The 18,106-nt window shown below is 36.8% G+C and overlaps 1 protein-coding gene across 1 annotated transcript; it reads right to left on the bottom strand.

The window, feature by feature from the left end:
* Positions 1-1,478: 1,478 nt before the first annotated feature.
* LOC121366513 (multiple epidermal growth factor-like domains protein 10) lies at positions 1,479-17,877 on the bottom strand (the record flags this gene model as incomplete). Its single annotated transcript, XM_041490931.1, has 11 exons — positions 1,479-1,771; positions 5,345-5,578; positions 5,934-6,025; positions 6,376-6,478; positions 6,857-6,991; positions 7,182-7,325; positions 12,784-12,927; positions 14,298-14,438; positions 14,627-14,773; positions 15,973-16,119; positions 17,731-17,877. Coding segments are annotated over 11 exons (1,727 nt in total), but the record flags the coding sequence as incomplete, so codon positions are not given.
* Positions 17,878-18,106: the final 229 nt, after the last annotated feature.

Here is an 18,106-nt window from a genome sequence, read left to right on the forward strand (position 1 = left end):
TGACAAGTTTGCCTTGAATTTGCACCGTGTCAGTATTGATGTCCCTTACAGTGATTTTAAATATCATATAAACCAATATATCTTTTCGACGTGGCAGAATGATTGGAACGGCGTAGTCGATACCATGCTTCACACTGTTAATCAGTCCTGGTAGAGTGGCAGTCTTCATACAGGAGGGACAGGAAGGATGAAGTAATGTTTTGCGGCGCACGCATCGGTCACAAACATTTGACGCATTCATGTATTTTAAATAAGGACCATCCTCCTCAATGTGAACATTGCCAGAAAGAAGATTCAGCGTATTATTAAACTTTTTAAATCACAAAACATAAATAGCATAACGTTATTTGTTTAACGACACTTTAACATATTTCAAGACATCAGCTATTTATATGTTTAGCACTGGTCTTAAAGTAGCAACTTTGACATATACAGGACAATATATACCAATGCCTTTGATATACCAGTCATGGGAATCTGAAGGGCCAGGGAAAGCTCGAACAGCCACGACTACAGGATTACAAGTGTTGGGTGGGGGTGGGGTAGGGGTCTTAGATAAGCTCCCCCGTAAAATACATTTAAAAAATGTGTAATATAAGCTCTAGCACATGCGCTATACTCTGATCCTAACACAAAACAAAGGCCATCATACATGGGTAGTAGCCCTGGAATCGATTCTTCGGCCTGTTTTCTGTGATCTGGGATTCGTTATACTGAAAGCTGAATCCACTTGGCAGTTTCTGAAATAGAACCCAAATATGACATATTAAGATAAAAATACACACACACACACACACACACACACACACACACACACACTGACATAATCGAGAGAACGAGAGTACGCACGCATATATACTGAGTAAAATTAAAAACTTCACGACCGTTTCATCTTGGCCAATTTGCAAATATGACAGAAGAACGTGTTGCAGAAGTTACATTTTATTTGTATGAAATCCAAAGGAAGAATCGGAATAACTGTTGACTCCAAAATCTGTTTGATGCGCCCACAGCATTCGCCAAAACCAGAAGCAGTAAAAATGGTAATTCACAAGCGGGGTCGTCTGATGAAATCACAGGTTCAGTAACGCGTATGCCCTCCATTTGTACCAACAATTGTAATGGAACACCACCTCACTGACTGCCTGATGCGTGTAAAGACTGCATTAGGGATACGGTGCCATTGTTCCACTAATGAGGCACCAAGTTCCTGCAAAGTCTGTGGAAGGTTCTTGAGAGTGCGCAGTCGTCTTCCCAGCACATCCCCGGCATGCTCAATGGGATTCAAGTCAGGGGACCTTGATAATACCATGTCAAGATGGCCCTGTAGGGTCTTGCGTTGTCGTACTAAAAGATCAGGCCTGGACCATGACCTGCCATGAAAGGCACACGTTCCTGGGCTAACACCTGTTCGTGGTATGCATCAGCGTATAGGTTGCCACGGATGACAAGACGTCGAAAACAGCCATTCCCAACCATTACGCTTCCACCTTCGAATCTGTAAACTTCAATGATACAACGCTTAGCATGCCATTCACCACGTCATCTCCAAACACTCTGCCTGTCATCAGCAAATCGCAGTGTGAATCTTGATTCATCGCTAAATACGATTCTATTCCATTCCCTCCGAGTCTATCGCAAACGCTGTTGTGCCAACAGTTGACGTTGACGTCCTTGTAATTGCGACAAAATGGGTCAAACATATGGGCGCCGTGCATGGAGATGAGCTGTTTGAAGCCAATTTCGAATCCTTTGTGCGGACACCCGACGTCTGAAAAGTGTATTCGTGGTCACTGTTAAATAGTTTGCGGAGGTGTCGTAACACAATATAATGGCCATCTGCCTGTGACGTCACACGTGGTTTACCGGTTGGGAAGATCAACTGTGGTGCTTGTTTGTTGTATTAATGTGTGCAGATCATACTCCCTTGCAACGTCGGCTACATTTACGCAGGTCGTAACAAATATCGTTTCAATGTGTTTTTTCGTTTTCTCAGACTACAATGAGTAAGTAAAGATGAAAACACGTGTGCCATTGTAGTCACATGACCAGTGGCACGTGCGACACCAATTTTGCCTCATTGGTGCTGTGCACGTGCTATGGATCGCGTCATGTGGGCTGTGATGGGCTTCAGATGGAATGTTGACATTGCCATTACCATATTTATTCCTGAAAACTACCTGGTATCAACACTATTTGACTTTATTGAACTTTAACATTGTGAAGTTTTTAATTTGACACGTAAACATATCGCACGTATACACACTGTTAATGTTTAAGATTATTCACCAGCATTATGACGTAAATATGACGATATAATGAACAGGCCTACTCTTAGTATGTTATTAAGTCAAGACAACTGAGTAAGTATGAACTGTCGAGGTCTTACCTAACCTGATATCACTGGTGGCGGTGGGTTGGAGTTGGGGGAAAAACAGAACGCACGGTCAGTAATAATAATGGAGCTTCTGTACTGCTAATTAACGGATGTGTGCTTTATATATATATATACAGTCAAACCTGTCTTAAGCGGCCTCACAAAGGAGTAGATAAACGTGGCCGCTTAAGACAGGTGGCCGCTGAGTACAGGTTGCCACATATATAGTCTTTAAAACATTTGTTGTTGTTTCTTGTTTTACCGTCTGTACTGCTAATTAACGGATGTGTGCTTCATAGTTGACTATAAATCAACTTTTGACATGTTGTCTCCTTCAAAAATAATGCAAATAGAATATATTAAATTAACCGTTCTCCACAAGTTTGTTTTCTTTTTCCATTTAATTATTTAATTCCGACTTATAGTAAGTGAATCTACAAATGTCAAGCGTAGCCTGCCCAGAGGCAATTAGATGCATGTCAGATTCATACTTCCTTAATTGATACACAGTGGAGATGTCGGGACTGAATGGGTACTATTATTCCTGAAGGTGTGAAGATCGGTTATTTGTTGCAACTATCGCTGTTGTTAAAATATCCCTTTTATATAAGAGTAAAACTTTACTGTGGCCGCTTAATGCAGGTATTTTAGCGATTTGGGATCAGATTTAGGTGGAGCGCGTTAGATAGGTGACCGCTTATTACAGGTGCATTTACATTATAAATCGTTTGGGAGGAAAAAAGTGGCCGCTTAAGGCAGGTGACCGCTAAGTACAGGTGGCCGCTAGGACAGGTTTGACTGTATATATATATATATATATATATATATATATATATATATATATATATATATCAGAAGGTGTTTTGTTGCATTTTTCTTAGTGTGCATCTAATTGGGAAAAGTTAAAAAAAAGAAGAGATTTTTATGCTGTTACATGTATATCCATAAAGTGGGAATTTAAAAAAGGGGGATGTGGGGGGGGGGGGGGGGGTTGAAGGTAGGTGCCGTTCTGTTTACCCATACACAAGTTTTATACAGTGTCAACATGTACGCATTGAGTATTATACAAAATATATTTATTTTCTTTACTGTTAATGTGTTTTCCACCATATCTAAGTATATAAAATACTAGACGGACCTGTGTAGGAACGTCCTGTACAGAGCCGTCATCACTCTATATATATTTATATATCATTATTATTATTATTATTTAAGGAGTGTCTGTTATGTCTTTTACGTTCATCGGGGTATGAACAAAATAAATCATCCGTAAATTTTGTGAATCGGCGAAGCCGTTCTCACATAAGTTTGCGGATGATTTTTTTGTTCATACCTAGATGAACGTAAAGTAATAACAGACAATACTTATAATTAAATTTGAAACATACTGAGTAATAATAACATTAAAAGTTCATATATATATATATATATTCTGTTGAGTATTGTCCGACATATACATATATTTTCTGTATATATAAAATAGATATTTATTTTATTTTATTTACTGTTTACTACCATATCTAAGTAGAGAATACTAAACCGCCCTGTATAGGAACGTTCTGTACAGAGCTGTCCTGACTACATATGTTTTTTAATATATTTACACACGCACACGTTATATATTTTATTGAGTATAATCCGAAATATACATATATTTTCTTTATATATAAAATATATATTTATTTTCTTTACTGTTAATGTGTTTTCCACCATATCTAAGTATACTAGACCGCCCTGTGTAGGAACGTCCTGTACAGAACCGGTAAGGTTTTGGTCCCTTATGCGTTCACTGGCTTCCCTCCTACAAAATGTGCCGAACAAACCCTCGTACTTAAATTAACATTAAAATCGTTTTCTACGTGAAACGATTACCCACAATCGTTTCCGATATCCATTGGCTGAATATCGATGGAAGGATAACGAATTTCCCGGACATATGCGGTTGGAACAGTTAAAAATTGAACAATGGTCGTGGCCTCCCATTGCTTTTGCCCCCCAATTTGCAGATAGGTCTATTTTGGCGAGATGTCGCGAAATCTCGCGGTTTGCGTCCTCGAGTAACTCCGCAACGGGCACATGCGCAGTGGAATGTGAAAGAAGTATATTTAAAATTGTAAGATAAACAAATGTGGCACGTGTTGCCCTCCCGTCGCATCGAATGGGTTGATATTTTAACAATATATTACCCATTGGCCTAAACTTTCCACAGAAGATAGCAAGTGTCCATATAGTAACGGGTGTCACATCATAGTTATAGTCCCCATACATTTGAAATAATTCCATATTAAGTGAGGTTATCATTCCTTTAAGACCACACAATATTATCAACTTCCTCGAGTACAAGAGGACTGCTACCCCCAGGAGATCTTTTGCAGGAAAAACGTTTATTTTAAAGTTTGTTTTGTTTAATGACAGCACTAGAGCACATTGGTGAATTAATCATCGGCTATTTTATGTCAAACATTTGGTAATTCCCTTTGCAGGATGTTACACTGATAGTTGTATGGTAACACCGAGAAACAAGTGTATGAAGGCAGTTGACGATACTCTTTAATACTAAGCATCGGCCTTGGTGGTGTCGTGGTTATGCCATCGGACATGAGGCTTGTAGGTACAGGATTCGCAGCCTGGTACCGGCTCTCACCCAAAGCGAGTTTTAACGACTCAATGTGTAGGTGTAAGACCACTACACCCTCTTCTCTCTCACTAACCACTAACTCACTGCCCTGGACAGACAGCCCAGATAGTTGACGTGTGTGCCCAGGACAGTGTGCTTGAACCTTACTTGGATATAAGCACGAAAATAAGTTGAAATTAAATGATAGTAAGCGATAACACAAATTTATCAAACTTTAGTAGTGCTTGTATTGTGAATTAATAAATGATGCGACGAAACTGTAGCTTGAACACAAACCCTGTACTCTGTTTCAAATTCACCGGGTTGGTGTCTGATCTTGTTTAAAATACTGAGCAGTTCACCGACCGGCGCTCCGCCCTCAGGAAGGCTGAAGTCAGAAATGTTGTAGTATACAGATCCTGGTGACTCATCGTCGTCTTTTAGTTCGTCCAACTCTTCTGTGGAATCAGCAACACTCAGCCGCACAGCCGAGTTCTTCACCGGCTTCTCGTCTTTCACATCTTCGGTTCCTTCAGGTACAGGTCGAGCGGTGAAAGCTACATTGACGTATTCACTCCTTTCCTCTGATATAAAAGATAAAATGTCGTTCACAATCATCGAATTTCCTTATGTGCATACAACCGGTACGCAACGGGGGTTCGGGAGAAGATAATGTCAGAGTACGCCTTTAAAACAAATCAAAATGTTGATAAAAGTAGCCCTTACAAACCTTCATATTATTAGTGTACATTTCGAAAAGTGGAGAGGTCATCAAATAGAGCATGTTTTATACGCTTGTCGAAATGTTGTAAGTTGTGAAAGACGTACGTACGTACATACATACAATTCATTCATACACAAGCACAAACATACCACAACGCACACACAATCTCACTTTACGATACATTTCAACATAATTATGAAAACAGTTTTTCTCACGTGTTTCTCTTTTAGCTCTTGGACGAGTCCCTTTGACAGAATCGCTAGAGACTATAGCTTCTCGACTTTCAGCCTTGAACCCTCTCCGTCGTCTGAATAAAGATTTATAAATAATGTATGCTAATAATTATTCCCACTAGTTTCGAGTATTTATCAATTTTATTTCATTTAATTTATTTATGGAATGTATAATTAGAAGGCGTCGGAAACGGGTGAGGTGGCCCCTCCAACTCAAAACCTATAGGGGTGTGTGAGGTTATATACGTTTTCACCCTGCATTTGAAAGAGAACAAAACAAATTTGAATGAATATATATATATATATATATATATATATATATATATATATATATATATATATATATATAAAAACTTTTTTTTTACTCAAGACAGTTATATAGAAAATCAACAAGTATGACAAGTACAAGAACATAGATGAATACCTCATCAAAACAATAGTTATAATCACAACCAACAGGATCACCACCAGGACGGAAACGGCAATTCCAGCAATCAAGCCAGTCTTTAGAGGTGGAGCAATAATACCTTAAAAATAAAACAATAAAGGGCTATAAGTTTTCATTTTGTTTTGTACACTCACTTCAAGTACATGGTCATGCAACCAAAATAAATGGCAGATAAACGTTTTGAGGTATTTTCATACAAATGGAAACAAAAACAGCAACAACAAACAACAAACAGAAAAACCAAATTAAAAAGGGGAAACAACAAACAAAAACAAACAAACAAAAATGACAACAAAGACAACTGCAACAAATCAAAACTAAACAAAAACCAACACGTTTTGTTTCAAACTAAGTTAACTTAATAAGAAACAGAAAGTGTACCAAGCAATTATTAATATATATTTGTAACATAATATAGTGACACCTGCCAAATGAATTATTTAATCAAAATACGCACGTTCCTTGCACAGGTGCCCTTCAAATCCATCACTACAACCGCCTGTGCAATTCCCAGTAACTCTATCGCATAGTTCATGTGCACATTCTCCACAAGTGTCAGTACAGTTCATACCATATTTTCCATTGGTACATTCTGAAAAAGACGAAAAAAAATAAACCCCAAAACAACAACTAAGCTAACCCAAAGAAACAAGAAAAAACACAAACTAAATAAAACAAATTGTGTACAGACGATAGTAGTGGCATTGATATGTATATCACGTAAGAAACATGTAATGTCATACTAAAATTTTGCAATGGATAATGGTGTGTAGCCTACTCACCACTAGTACACGACTGTCCTTCCCACCCAGCTTGACATCCACTGGAACATTGGCCTGTTTGAAAATCACACGTTCCATTAATATAGCATTTTCTGTTTTCACATTGATTTGAACATCCATCCCCATAAAAGCCTTCAGCACATTCTGCAATTAAATAAGACATACAAGATATAACCGAACAACACACACACACGCGCGCGCGCGCGCACACACACACACACACACACACACACACACACACACAATATATTACAAATATTGTAATATTGCTATGAAAAGTATATTTTACGAAATCCAAAATATGTTACCCAACCCTTTTTCACTAGGATCAGTTCTGTTATCGATCAAAGAATAATACAGTGCAATGACATCGGTATTCTAATAGCCTGGAGGCAAAGTCCACATTGTTAGGATTTCATTCTATCCGAGTGTCAAAGCGACCATCATAGTTATTCCATATAGGATGATGTGCTGCATCATATTCCAGTGGAGGTCACCCATGGAAATTGTGTCGGGGTTCACCAGATGTTTCTAGCCAAAAACGTGGTTTCAAATAGGATATCGTTCTATCACAGAGAGAGTCAAACCTAACACCATGTAGGATGATGTGCTCTAGTGGATGTCGTCTTGAAAAGTATGTGCGTGTCACCAGTGGTTATTGAATGTTAAGGGGTACACATTTTGTTATAAATATAAAAAATAAACATACCTTTTATATGGGATTACTTATAAACACAAACACCACAGTGAATTAGCCAAAGTGACCAACATAATTTTCCATTTAGGATGATGTGTTGCATCATATTCCAGTGGAAGTCAGCTTTGAAAATGTACGTGAGTGTGTGTTTGTTTAGCTAATTCTGTATGTTGCCTGTGTTTATAAATCATCCCACAAAGAAAGTATAACGTTAGAGATAATATTTATGAAGAATTAAAAATGTACTTGTTTCTTCAAATGTGTATACCCTTAACATTTAATGAAACCTCACAGTGGAGGTCAGCTATGAAAAATGTGTGTTTTGTTTGTTTAGCTAATTATGTGTGTTGTCTGTGTTTATAAATAATCCTACAAACAATTTAAATCTATAGAGATAATATTTATGAAGAATTGAAAATTTACTTGTTTCTTCAAATTCGTATTCCCTTAATATGTAATAATAGTCGAGTAGGAAAATATGGTTCCCATGCACCCCCATGATATATTTTTCTAACTTACTTTTTTTGTAATCCTCAGAGTGTCTAGTAAATGAATTTTTATGTTCCTAAAACGAATTATTGTCCCATGTGGTCCATTTGCGGCCATATTGGACGCCATATTAGATTTCTGATGAAAATCGATAATTCACTTAACTTTTGAAGTAGACACCATACAGAGACAGATGATACCATTTTTCTACATAATTTTGGTATGAAACATTGATTCAGAGGAATTACAAAACTATGTAAATGTCAGTTTAATTTCCACCATAAATCGTATCAAATACCGGTATTTGTACCGGTATTTATACATACTAAATATCAGATATAGTGGAATTCATTTTGTGTTGGAAAATGTTTCATTTCTGTGAAAGTCAGGCTGTAGTTAAGGATATACCCATAAATGAAATACTAACATATTTGTCCCAAATTGTTTCATTTTACATACGAAAAGACATTTGTACTACATGATCCAAATGCTTATTGAGTAATTAGCTAGACCTGGTGACGGTAACTAATAATCAACTATCAACCACAGCATAGTAATAGTATGGTGGTGAATAATCATGCCAAAGTCAAAGAAACACAAAAGTGATGATGGTGATGGGTCAGAAGAATTACGGAAACGTCCTTCTGTATACTGTATTTTACATGTTAATGGCATTCAGCATCACGATTTCACACCACTCTGTGAGATCAAGGGCTTTGCCACTGAAAAGCTGGCTCAACTACATAGTATTCGTGGCCTTGGAGAACAAAACATGTCGTGCTGCATCAACTGAGTCAGTTTGATTTACACTGTATATTCGGCACACAAATTTCTCTGCTAATTTTCTGATGGCATCTGTGAGTTCACCTTCTTCTAAGCCACTGAGTAAGTGATGGTCCGCTTTGAAGACCTTCCATGATGAACGCTTCGTGTGATTTAATATGTAAGAAGTCGTATCGCATCCAGTAAGCGCATGGAAAGGAACCAGTGATGTTGCTGAAATTGTTGACAAGTTGTTGAATACGTTTTCGATGGGTATATATCTCTTTCGTTTTAACGTGCCTATCATCATCCAGAGGCTCCTGCACTGTACACGAGGGAAATGGGACACCAACAGCACAAGGACATCCATATCTCTTGATGATACAGAACCGTATTGAATCGGCTCTGGATAGCATGCAACACCACCTAGTATCGGCCTCTTCGTATGCAGCCCTCGGGGAAGCTAAATCGGTTGTGATGTTTGACGACTGAACTTCTTGTCCATCTACAAATCCGCCAGCAACAACAATTTCCTGTATGATGCGGTGCGTTAGCAAGCAGTTCATCAGACAAGAATTTGGCAAGATCGGCCTTGTTCTCTTGTAAAGCCATGAAATTTGACCAGTTTGTTTGGGGTAGGGGTATATCAGGGTCTTCTACAACATGTGCGATTGGTTGAACATTCCTTTTGCGTCTTACTCTAGTGTTAGACTTGGTAGACTCTTTCCAATATCTATCAAAAATGACATCCACTGTTTGATAGCTGGTACCACTTTGCAGTACTGCCCGGATACATAAGTTTCCTAGGTCACCAAAAGTCACTGCATTAGGAGGTTTTCCAATTCCAACAACTAGTGCTTGACCATCTATAATAAGGCATGATGTTTTATCTTGATGATTAATTGTTTCAGGGCATTCAATACCTTCTGTTAATATATCAGCCAGTACTGACTTGTTTTCAGTGCGAAGGGTGCCATTAATTTCAGCAAGTGCTAGAGGTACTGGCATAAGCTCATGTTTCAGTATAGTGGACATATCTACAGGTCGGCCAGCTGAAGGACATTTCTGTCTACTTTCAATATAGTCGTTTTGCCTTTTTCTTTGCTGTCCTTGACTACAGTATACAGCGATGCAAATGTAGATGCATTATTTTTAAGCAGTGGATGCTGAATGGAGACGATTGGCTTGCATCACTCTTGAACAAATGTGTCAAGGTGTTTTTGACCGAACCGTTTGGCACCAAGTAATGACTTCTTTATAGCTTCAGTTGTTACATCTTTCGTCACAAAATTTTGGAGTGAAGCGAACTGTGCATCATTGGAAAACACACTGAATCTTTGGAATGTATAGACCAATAATTCCTTATCTTCGTTCTCCCGTGTTTGTGTTGCTGTTGTACCCTCATTGTGATGAAGAGTGTGACCAGGTCATAATTCGTACATTGAATTTGTTTCAGTTGTTATTTGAGATCACAGGTTGTAAGAAAGGGTCCGCCTACACAGAGCTGACGTTGTCTTTGTGATACCGACAACTCCACCACCTTTCTTGCCAGTGCAATTTAGCCACCCCTGTGCTTGATCAGGGTCCACCTGATTGAATCTACGGGCAGCACGCTTGACAATAAAATTACCATCTTTGAAAGCTGATCACATACAAAGAAAGCGGGTGCATTGCTGCCAGATAAATAGGACCCCATCTGACATAGTTGTAATGATCATAACGCATGAAGTACAGCGACATGAGACTAAAGGAGTGGATATGTAGGTCACAAATGCCATCATGCTGGGCTCGAGTGAACAATAACAGAATAGAGACCATTTCCATACACCAACGTTTAATTATTTTAACTGTACTACGGCTTTGTTGTAAAACAGGATATAATTTTAAGCAAGTCTTTCAAATTAGTATTAATTTCAAACATTCAGATAACAATGTACATGTGTATTTCATAATTGAAATATCTTTATTTCAATGCACATATACAAATACTTAAATCAAATATATAGGCTAACCATTAAAATACAACTGTTTATATTTCCACATATATATTTACAAAATTACAAAAATATTAGAAAAATATTACAAAATTATGATGTAAACTTGCCATTACACGTTTGTCATATGGCGGCCTTTTTGGAGGGGGTGAAGAGGATTCAGAATGTCAAGAACTAAAAATTCAGCTTAGTAAGCATGAATTTTGGAATCAGATGTTCAAATTGTCTTAAAAATCCGTGTTATCCACTTTTACCCAATACTTCCCCAAAATATTACCCTTTAAGACATTTTGTCTAGCGGGCATCTTGGAATTGTCGTACTCTTACTAATTGGAAACATCCTGGACAAGGCTGGGAAAGAACGGAGGAGGATATCCTGGAGCCAGTGTGGTCATGTGGCCCTATCCTTCCACCTTCCCTCTTTGATTTATAACAAAAACTGTACACGAGGTGGAGGAGAATGAGGAAGCGGAAGACATTGAGACTGATTATGATGCTTTTCTTTATGATGATAACTAGATAATCAGCAGCGACACGAATTAAGTAACATTGTTTACTATTTCTGTAGCGTATTCTGTTGCACACAATAATAATATCTAAGAATAGTTCCATTTATTGAACTTATTTTATGCTATTTTATTCTAAGTGCTATCAATTTTAGTTGATTCCAGATTTAATATGAATCCTGTACTTTGGTATATATGCAAAAATATTTTTCGGGCAAATTAAAGTGACTTTTTTCATATTTGTATTTTACTTTTAATGCATCTGTCTTATTTAAATCATAAAAACAACCCTCTCAATCAATTTCTCATGCCAAAATTATGCAGACAAATTGTATCATTTGTCTCTGTATGATGTCTGCTTCAAAAATTATGCCGATTAACAATTTTCGTCAAGAATCTAAAATGGCGGCCAATATGGCCGCCACAAGGACCCATGGGACAATATTTCCTGTTGGGAACATCAAAATTATTTTGCTAGACACTGAGGATTACCAAAATTTTAGTTAGAAAAATATATCGTGGGGGTGCATGGGATCTCCATCTTCCTACTAAACTATAACCTATGGTGACACCTCACATACCTTTTTAAGTAGACCTCCACCGGAAATAAACATGGTGCTCGCTTTGACTCTCTCGTGTAGAACGAAATCCTATATTAAGCCTCTTTTTTGTTATGCCTCAAAACGTAAAAGGACATAAACATACTGACAAAGGAACTGACATCAGAAAACACATTTAATGATGATTTATATTACACTATATATTTATTATAACTGAAGCTGTTACAAGAAAATTAAAATGTACTTTAAAGATGTCGCTTAGCTCATTGGCTGGAATATATCTACGCCATCGTATTGATTTCAACAGATGGATAATAGACATAATACTTAAGCTTCGGCGTGGGTTTTGGATAGTCATAACATTATTATGATATTGCCAAGATGGTTATCCAAACATATTTATGAACAAAAGGGTAAATTTCATTTTCTATTTTCAGTAATAGAAAACGAAAAACTCGTAGTGAATGAAAATCGGAACAATACAGTCAAAATTAATTACTTGGCAACATTTTCCCTTGATTTACTTATCAAAGTGTCAATAATCATAACACTCACCAAAAAATGCCACTTATTTAAATCTAAATATATTCTTACGTTGAGTACAGGTTGCGTTCATCCATCCAGGTTTACATCCTCTAACACACTCTCCAGTCCGGGGATCACAAAGAGAGTTGTTGTTCTTACAGTGTCTCACCCTACAGTCTAGACTACAGTTTGCGCCATATCTGTCATTACATTCTGAAACAATCATGCATGACTTGGTATATTAAACTTCAAAATCTATTACTGAACAATATGGTCTAAATACTTACATTTTCGGTGTACATATATCATGTAAATTCCAAAATTAATTATATAAATGTTCATGATAAAAAATATGCTATTTATGGGAACTACCAGTGGTGGCTGATATATGTTTTATCATCAATATAAATGGCGTAGCCAGCATGAGGTAGACGAGGCAAGCGTAATTTCTCCAGATTTATTTTATTTTTCACATGAGACTGATATTTATTTTACAGGCCTGGGTTTGCCTCTGCGCTTTTTTTTTCTCTCTGGCTACGCCCCAGAATATAAACGCATCATAGCTAATATGTAATATGGTGTGGATAAAACGATGTATACATGTACTTAACCCCCCCCCCCCCCCCCCCCCCCTCCGTAAACCAGATAGTTTAAAGAGTTGTTCTTTATTTACACGAAAACTATGCATTTCTCCTTTGATTGACCAAATCTGTAATTCATGCAGGCCTACTAAATTAACTTATATATGGCAGTGTAAGGAACATGTTTTGGAAACTGAAATAAAAGAGAAGTTTATTATATGCTACAGAAAATAGAGACTAATCTGTTTAAAAACAGAAACAAGAAGCAATAGGCCAAATTATGGTATTCAGAGCGGAACTTTGAGGACTGAAATATGTTGCATTCACTCAGTTCGACCACTGTTGGTCTATATTATTAATTTATGATATATGCAAAGGATTAGTGGCCACAATTCCAAAATTTACCTTAAACAGACTATCAAATTATTTCACATAAACCAGCCAGACGGGGGCCATAGGGCAATGCTCTCCCCAATCAGAATTCTTTTTTCCCCATCACGTTATATATGTTCCTGTCGCCACATAACATGACTCGTATATAATGTGTTTGGCCCCACAATGTGGGTGGTCCCCTAATATAAAATCCCGGCTACCTCCGTGCAGAGCTTTCAATTAAAAAGATTTAGGAAATGTTTTATTTAACGACAGACTCAACACATTTTATCTACGGTTATATGGCGTCAGATATATGGTTAAGGACCACACAGATATACAGAGATATGAAACAGATATTGAGAGAGGAAACCCGCTGTCGCCACTTCATGGGCTACTCTTTTCGATTAGCAGTAAGGGATCTTTTATATGCACCATCCCACAGACAGGATAGTACATAGCACGGCCTTTGTTACACCAGTCGTGGTACACTGGCTGGAACGAGAAATAGCCCAGTGGGGCCACCGACGGGAATCGATCCTAAACCGACCGCGCATCAAACGAGCACTTTACCACTGGGCTACGTCCCGGCCCGTAAAAGGATTTAGCTGCACATCAAGGTATATATACCTAAACAGTCGACACCCTTCCATCGTGTCTGACAACCTGTTTCACATTTTCCATCAGTCTTATTACAGCCTGACTGTCCGCTACAGTGTCTGTCTGTACATGACAGGGAACAGTTGGGTCCATACCACGGCCAGTGACAAACTGAAAAGAAAACAAATTACTTAAGACATACAATAGCGTATACCAATATTATTAAGAAACACCCCCTAACCCTCCCCCTGTACACAAACACACACATACACATGTACGCACATAAAGACACACGTATAAACACACACACACACACAAACACACACACGCACACACACACATACACACACATTGCATACCTTTTGAACAATCGACGTCTTTCCAACCCGGCTGACAACCTCCTACACACAATCCAGTGTTAGCTGCACAGGTCGAGTTATTCAGACAGTGGCGATCAGCACATCGCTTGTCACAGTAATTACCGTAAGTCAGTCCTCCTTTACAATCTGTAATAGAAACCATAATTATGTATCATAGTTTGTGATAGATAGAGAATACTACATGTATGGCCATTCGATACCATCTGTCTTATGACGGGTAGTTTCAAAACGTATCTAACGAGCGAAATCGAGATGCATACGTTTTTTAATGTTATGTATGATAAATGTTATGTAACGGATAGGAATGTAGTATTCTAGTTTTTACATATCTTGAAAAACAGATTAAAAATAAATTTAAACACCTTTTCAAAATAAACATATTTATAGTGTGTCTCAGACAAGTCAATTTCAGGTTAAATTGTACGTCACAGAGGGATCGATTCGGCCGTGTTTTTTTAATTGGATGGTATGTCATTGGTAACCTGGTCATCTCCTATAGCAGCCAGTCATATGTTTTAAAATGTTATAGCATGTATATGTGTTCTCACCGACGGGTGTGTAAGAATAAAAGTCTAATGATAAACACGATGTGTGTATAAATTTGAAATACCATGTGTCATGAGTATAAAACAAAATACTGCTCATTAAGGTTAGGAACATGCGGAAAACAGTCGATATTAGGATGTACGAGTGACATGTAATTTACGATATTAAAAATATTCATTGAACAGGTCACATACAATTATTTCACTGAATCAAATATAATTGAAAAGGGACCTGGAATATGATTCATAATTTTTCTCTGTATATAAGTCAGCTTGACAAAATTTAGACTTTTAGATTGTGTATACAGTTAATTGTTATACAAAGACATACATGTGTTTACTTTTCATCCTTTTTATCCCATATTGTATAGATCTTCAGACATTCATTTCAATCCACTTTAGATATATTTATTATTTTATTAGATACATTTTAGGTGGTGTAAATATAGCGAACAATAAAATATACGTGAATATTTTAATAACAAAAAATTAAAGACAAAATTAATTCAGTAAATAGACTGTCAAAATGCACATTACATAATTTATACATAAGACAATTATAATGTTTAATAGACTCAACAACTAATGAAATTGAAACTGAATAATAAATAATAATACTAATATGACTCATACATGTTGTAGGTCAGTGGTATACATATTTCTGCCTCTTATTTTTAGTACTAGTATGTCATGTAGATTACACCAAGCAATACTTTGCCGGAAATGACAAATATGTCAAAGCAAGTCCTTTTTATAATTAATTTGGTCTACGATGATTACCTGTGCAGTCGATGCCTTGCCAACCAGACTGACAACCATTGTCACATGACCCATTTACTGGATTACATGTTGAAGTTGAGCTCGTCTTACAATGTCGAGATGAACACTGTAGTGAACAGCTAGGTCCATAGCGCCCAGCGTAACAAACTAAAACGATAGATATTATGAAACAAAATACCAATATGCCGATTATTATTCTGTAGACGACCAAGAAACCACTTACTAAGGTATGACAGGAATACAAAAAAAAAGGGTAACTGTGTGATTAACTGGATTGCTAGCAGACATTATTACACAATATCTTAGCTACAGAATATAATATATTATGAATAATAATAACTTTATTCGCATTAGGCCTAATGGGCCGTGAACACATAATATATACATATATACAGAACTATATTGTTAGTATACAACTTGTATAACGTAAAATCGCATTGACACATAATCGGTTACATTAGTGACATGGCGCGTATGAGTATTAACATGATGTTTATAAAATAAATAAATACTAAATTATAGATGCACATACTAAATATAACAAACTTTCTTCTTATGCATTCACGATCAAATGCAGGGCAAACTTAATTGTAAACATTTTTGTTTCTTTTTTTCAAAGGCTTTATAACAATACAAAGCTAACCGTCTTACCATTCGTTCATTTTTGTTATTTAACAATTCTATAAATTTTAACACACTAGGGACATTTTTTGTAATATTTTGGTATGTAAGGTCTGATAGATATGTACATACGACAAACAAGTTTAGAATGGAATTCATTTTCTTTAAATATCAAATAACACATTTTCTATTTTCCAGTGCAATTGGTTTAGGGTTTTCCCATGTTCCCGTTTCAATTAATAATCTACGAGCAGCAATGCGAAGTTTCGTTAAATCAGTTTATACTTTCCAACAGAAATACTGTCTAAATATGATTTATAAGAAAGAATATTTGATATATATCGGTATAGTGATGCTTTTGAAGAAAGATATAATCTCGAATGCCAACCCTGTTTAAACACATATTTTAATATTTGCTCTAATAATGATAAAAAAACCCACCATTTCATTCCCTACACCCTGATTTTGCTAGACTATAGAAAAGCCAGTATATTTAACAAATTTCTAACACGAATAGCCCAGTTATGTGTTCTTGTTACGAGAAACGCATTTAAAAAATAGCTAATGTACAATGCATTAAAGGGGAAGTATCAAACTTGTATAATAATTGAAATATTTAATAATTTTGTGAAATGTAAAGATGATACTGCAAAACATTACACACAAATAGTTATATATTTTATAAATTTATATTATTGCACAATTCAATAAGGGTGACCAATAGGTTAACACATTACACCACAGTTTAAATTCGAATTGCATCTTCATCTTGATAGAGGTCTGGCTGCTGTTGACATTGATACGCGTTGCATTTACTTTATTTTCTTTTTGGCAAATGATTATCAAGGAAACCACTGTTTTAGCCCAGTGGCAACACATTACAATTTTGATATTCTCGAGATAATTATACAAATGTTATATGTAGAATCAATTAACATGTAGCTATTTATCACAAATGTCTGTAAACATCGCGTCATATGACACTGGCAACTTTGGGAATGCATCTTTAAGAGACATCATGGTAGTTAGTTTTGTCAGTTCTAAATTTCTGTTTGAGAACACTTATTACCGGCTTAATTCTAACTGCGCCGCACTCATAAATTAATAATAAAACCAGCGTTTACACAATTAGCCTACCTAGTGAACAGTCTTGTTCTCTCCATCCTGACTGACAACCTCCCACACATCTCCCAGTATTCGTGTTACAGGGAGAATTCTGCAGACAGTGACGACCAGCACACTGTTTCGTACAGCCAGAACCGTAGGTTAGTCCTTCCTGACATTCTGTAACAAAGAATATGTTTTCAAACAAGTCCTCAAGCAGCATTTAATGAAACAAGTTGTTACCATGGCTGCTTTCTATGTATACAGAAGCGGATGCTGGTGCGGCTGTGAATTCAGTGAAGTTCTAGCATATGTATGAGGTGTGTGTGTATGTGTGTGTGTGTGTGTGTGTGTGTGTGTGTGTGTGTAGATGCGCGCGTGTGTGTGTGTGCGCGTGTGTGTGTGTGTA

This window comes from Gigantopelta aegis, unplaced genomic scaffold (assembly GCF_016097555.1).
Source record: "Gigantopelta aegis isolate Gae_Host unplaced genomic scaffold, Gae_host_genome ctg6007_pilon_pilon:::debris, whole genome shotgun sequence".
In the NCBI taxonomy this organism is placed as follows: Eukaryota; Metazoa; Mollusca; class Gastropoda; order Neomphalida; family Peltospiridae; genus Gigantopelta; species Gigantopelta aegis.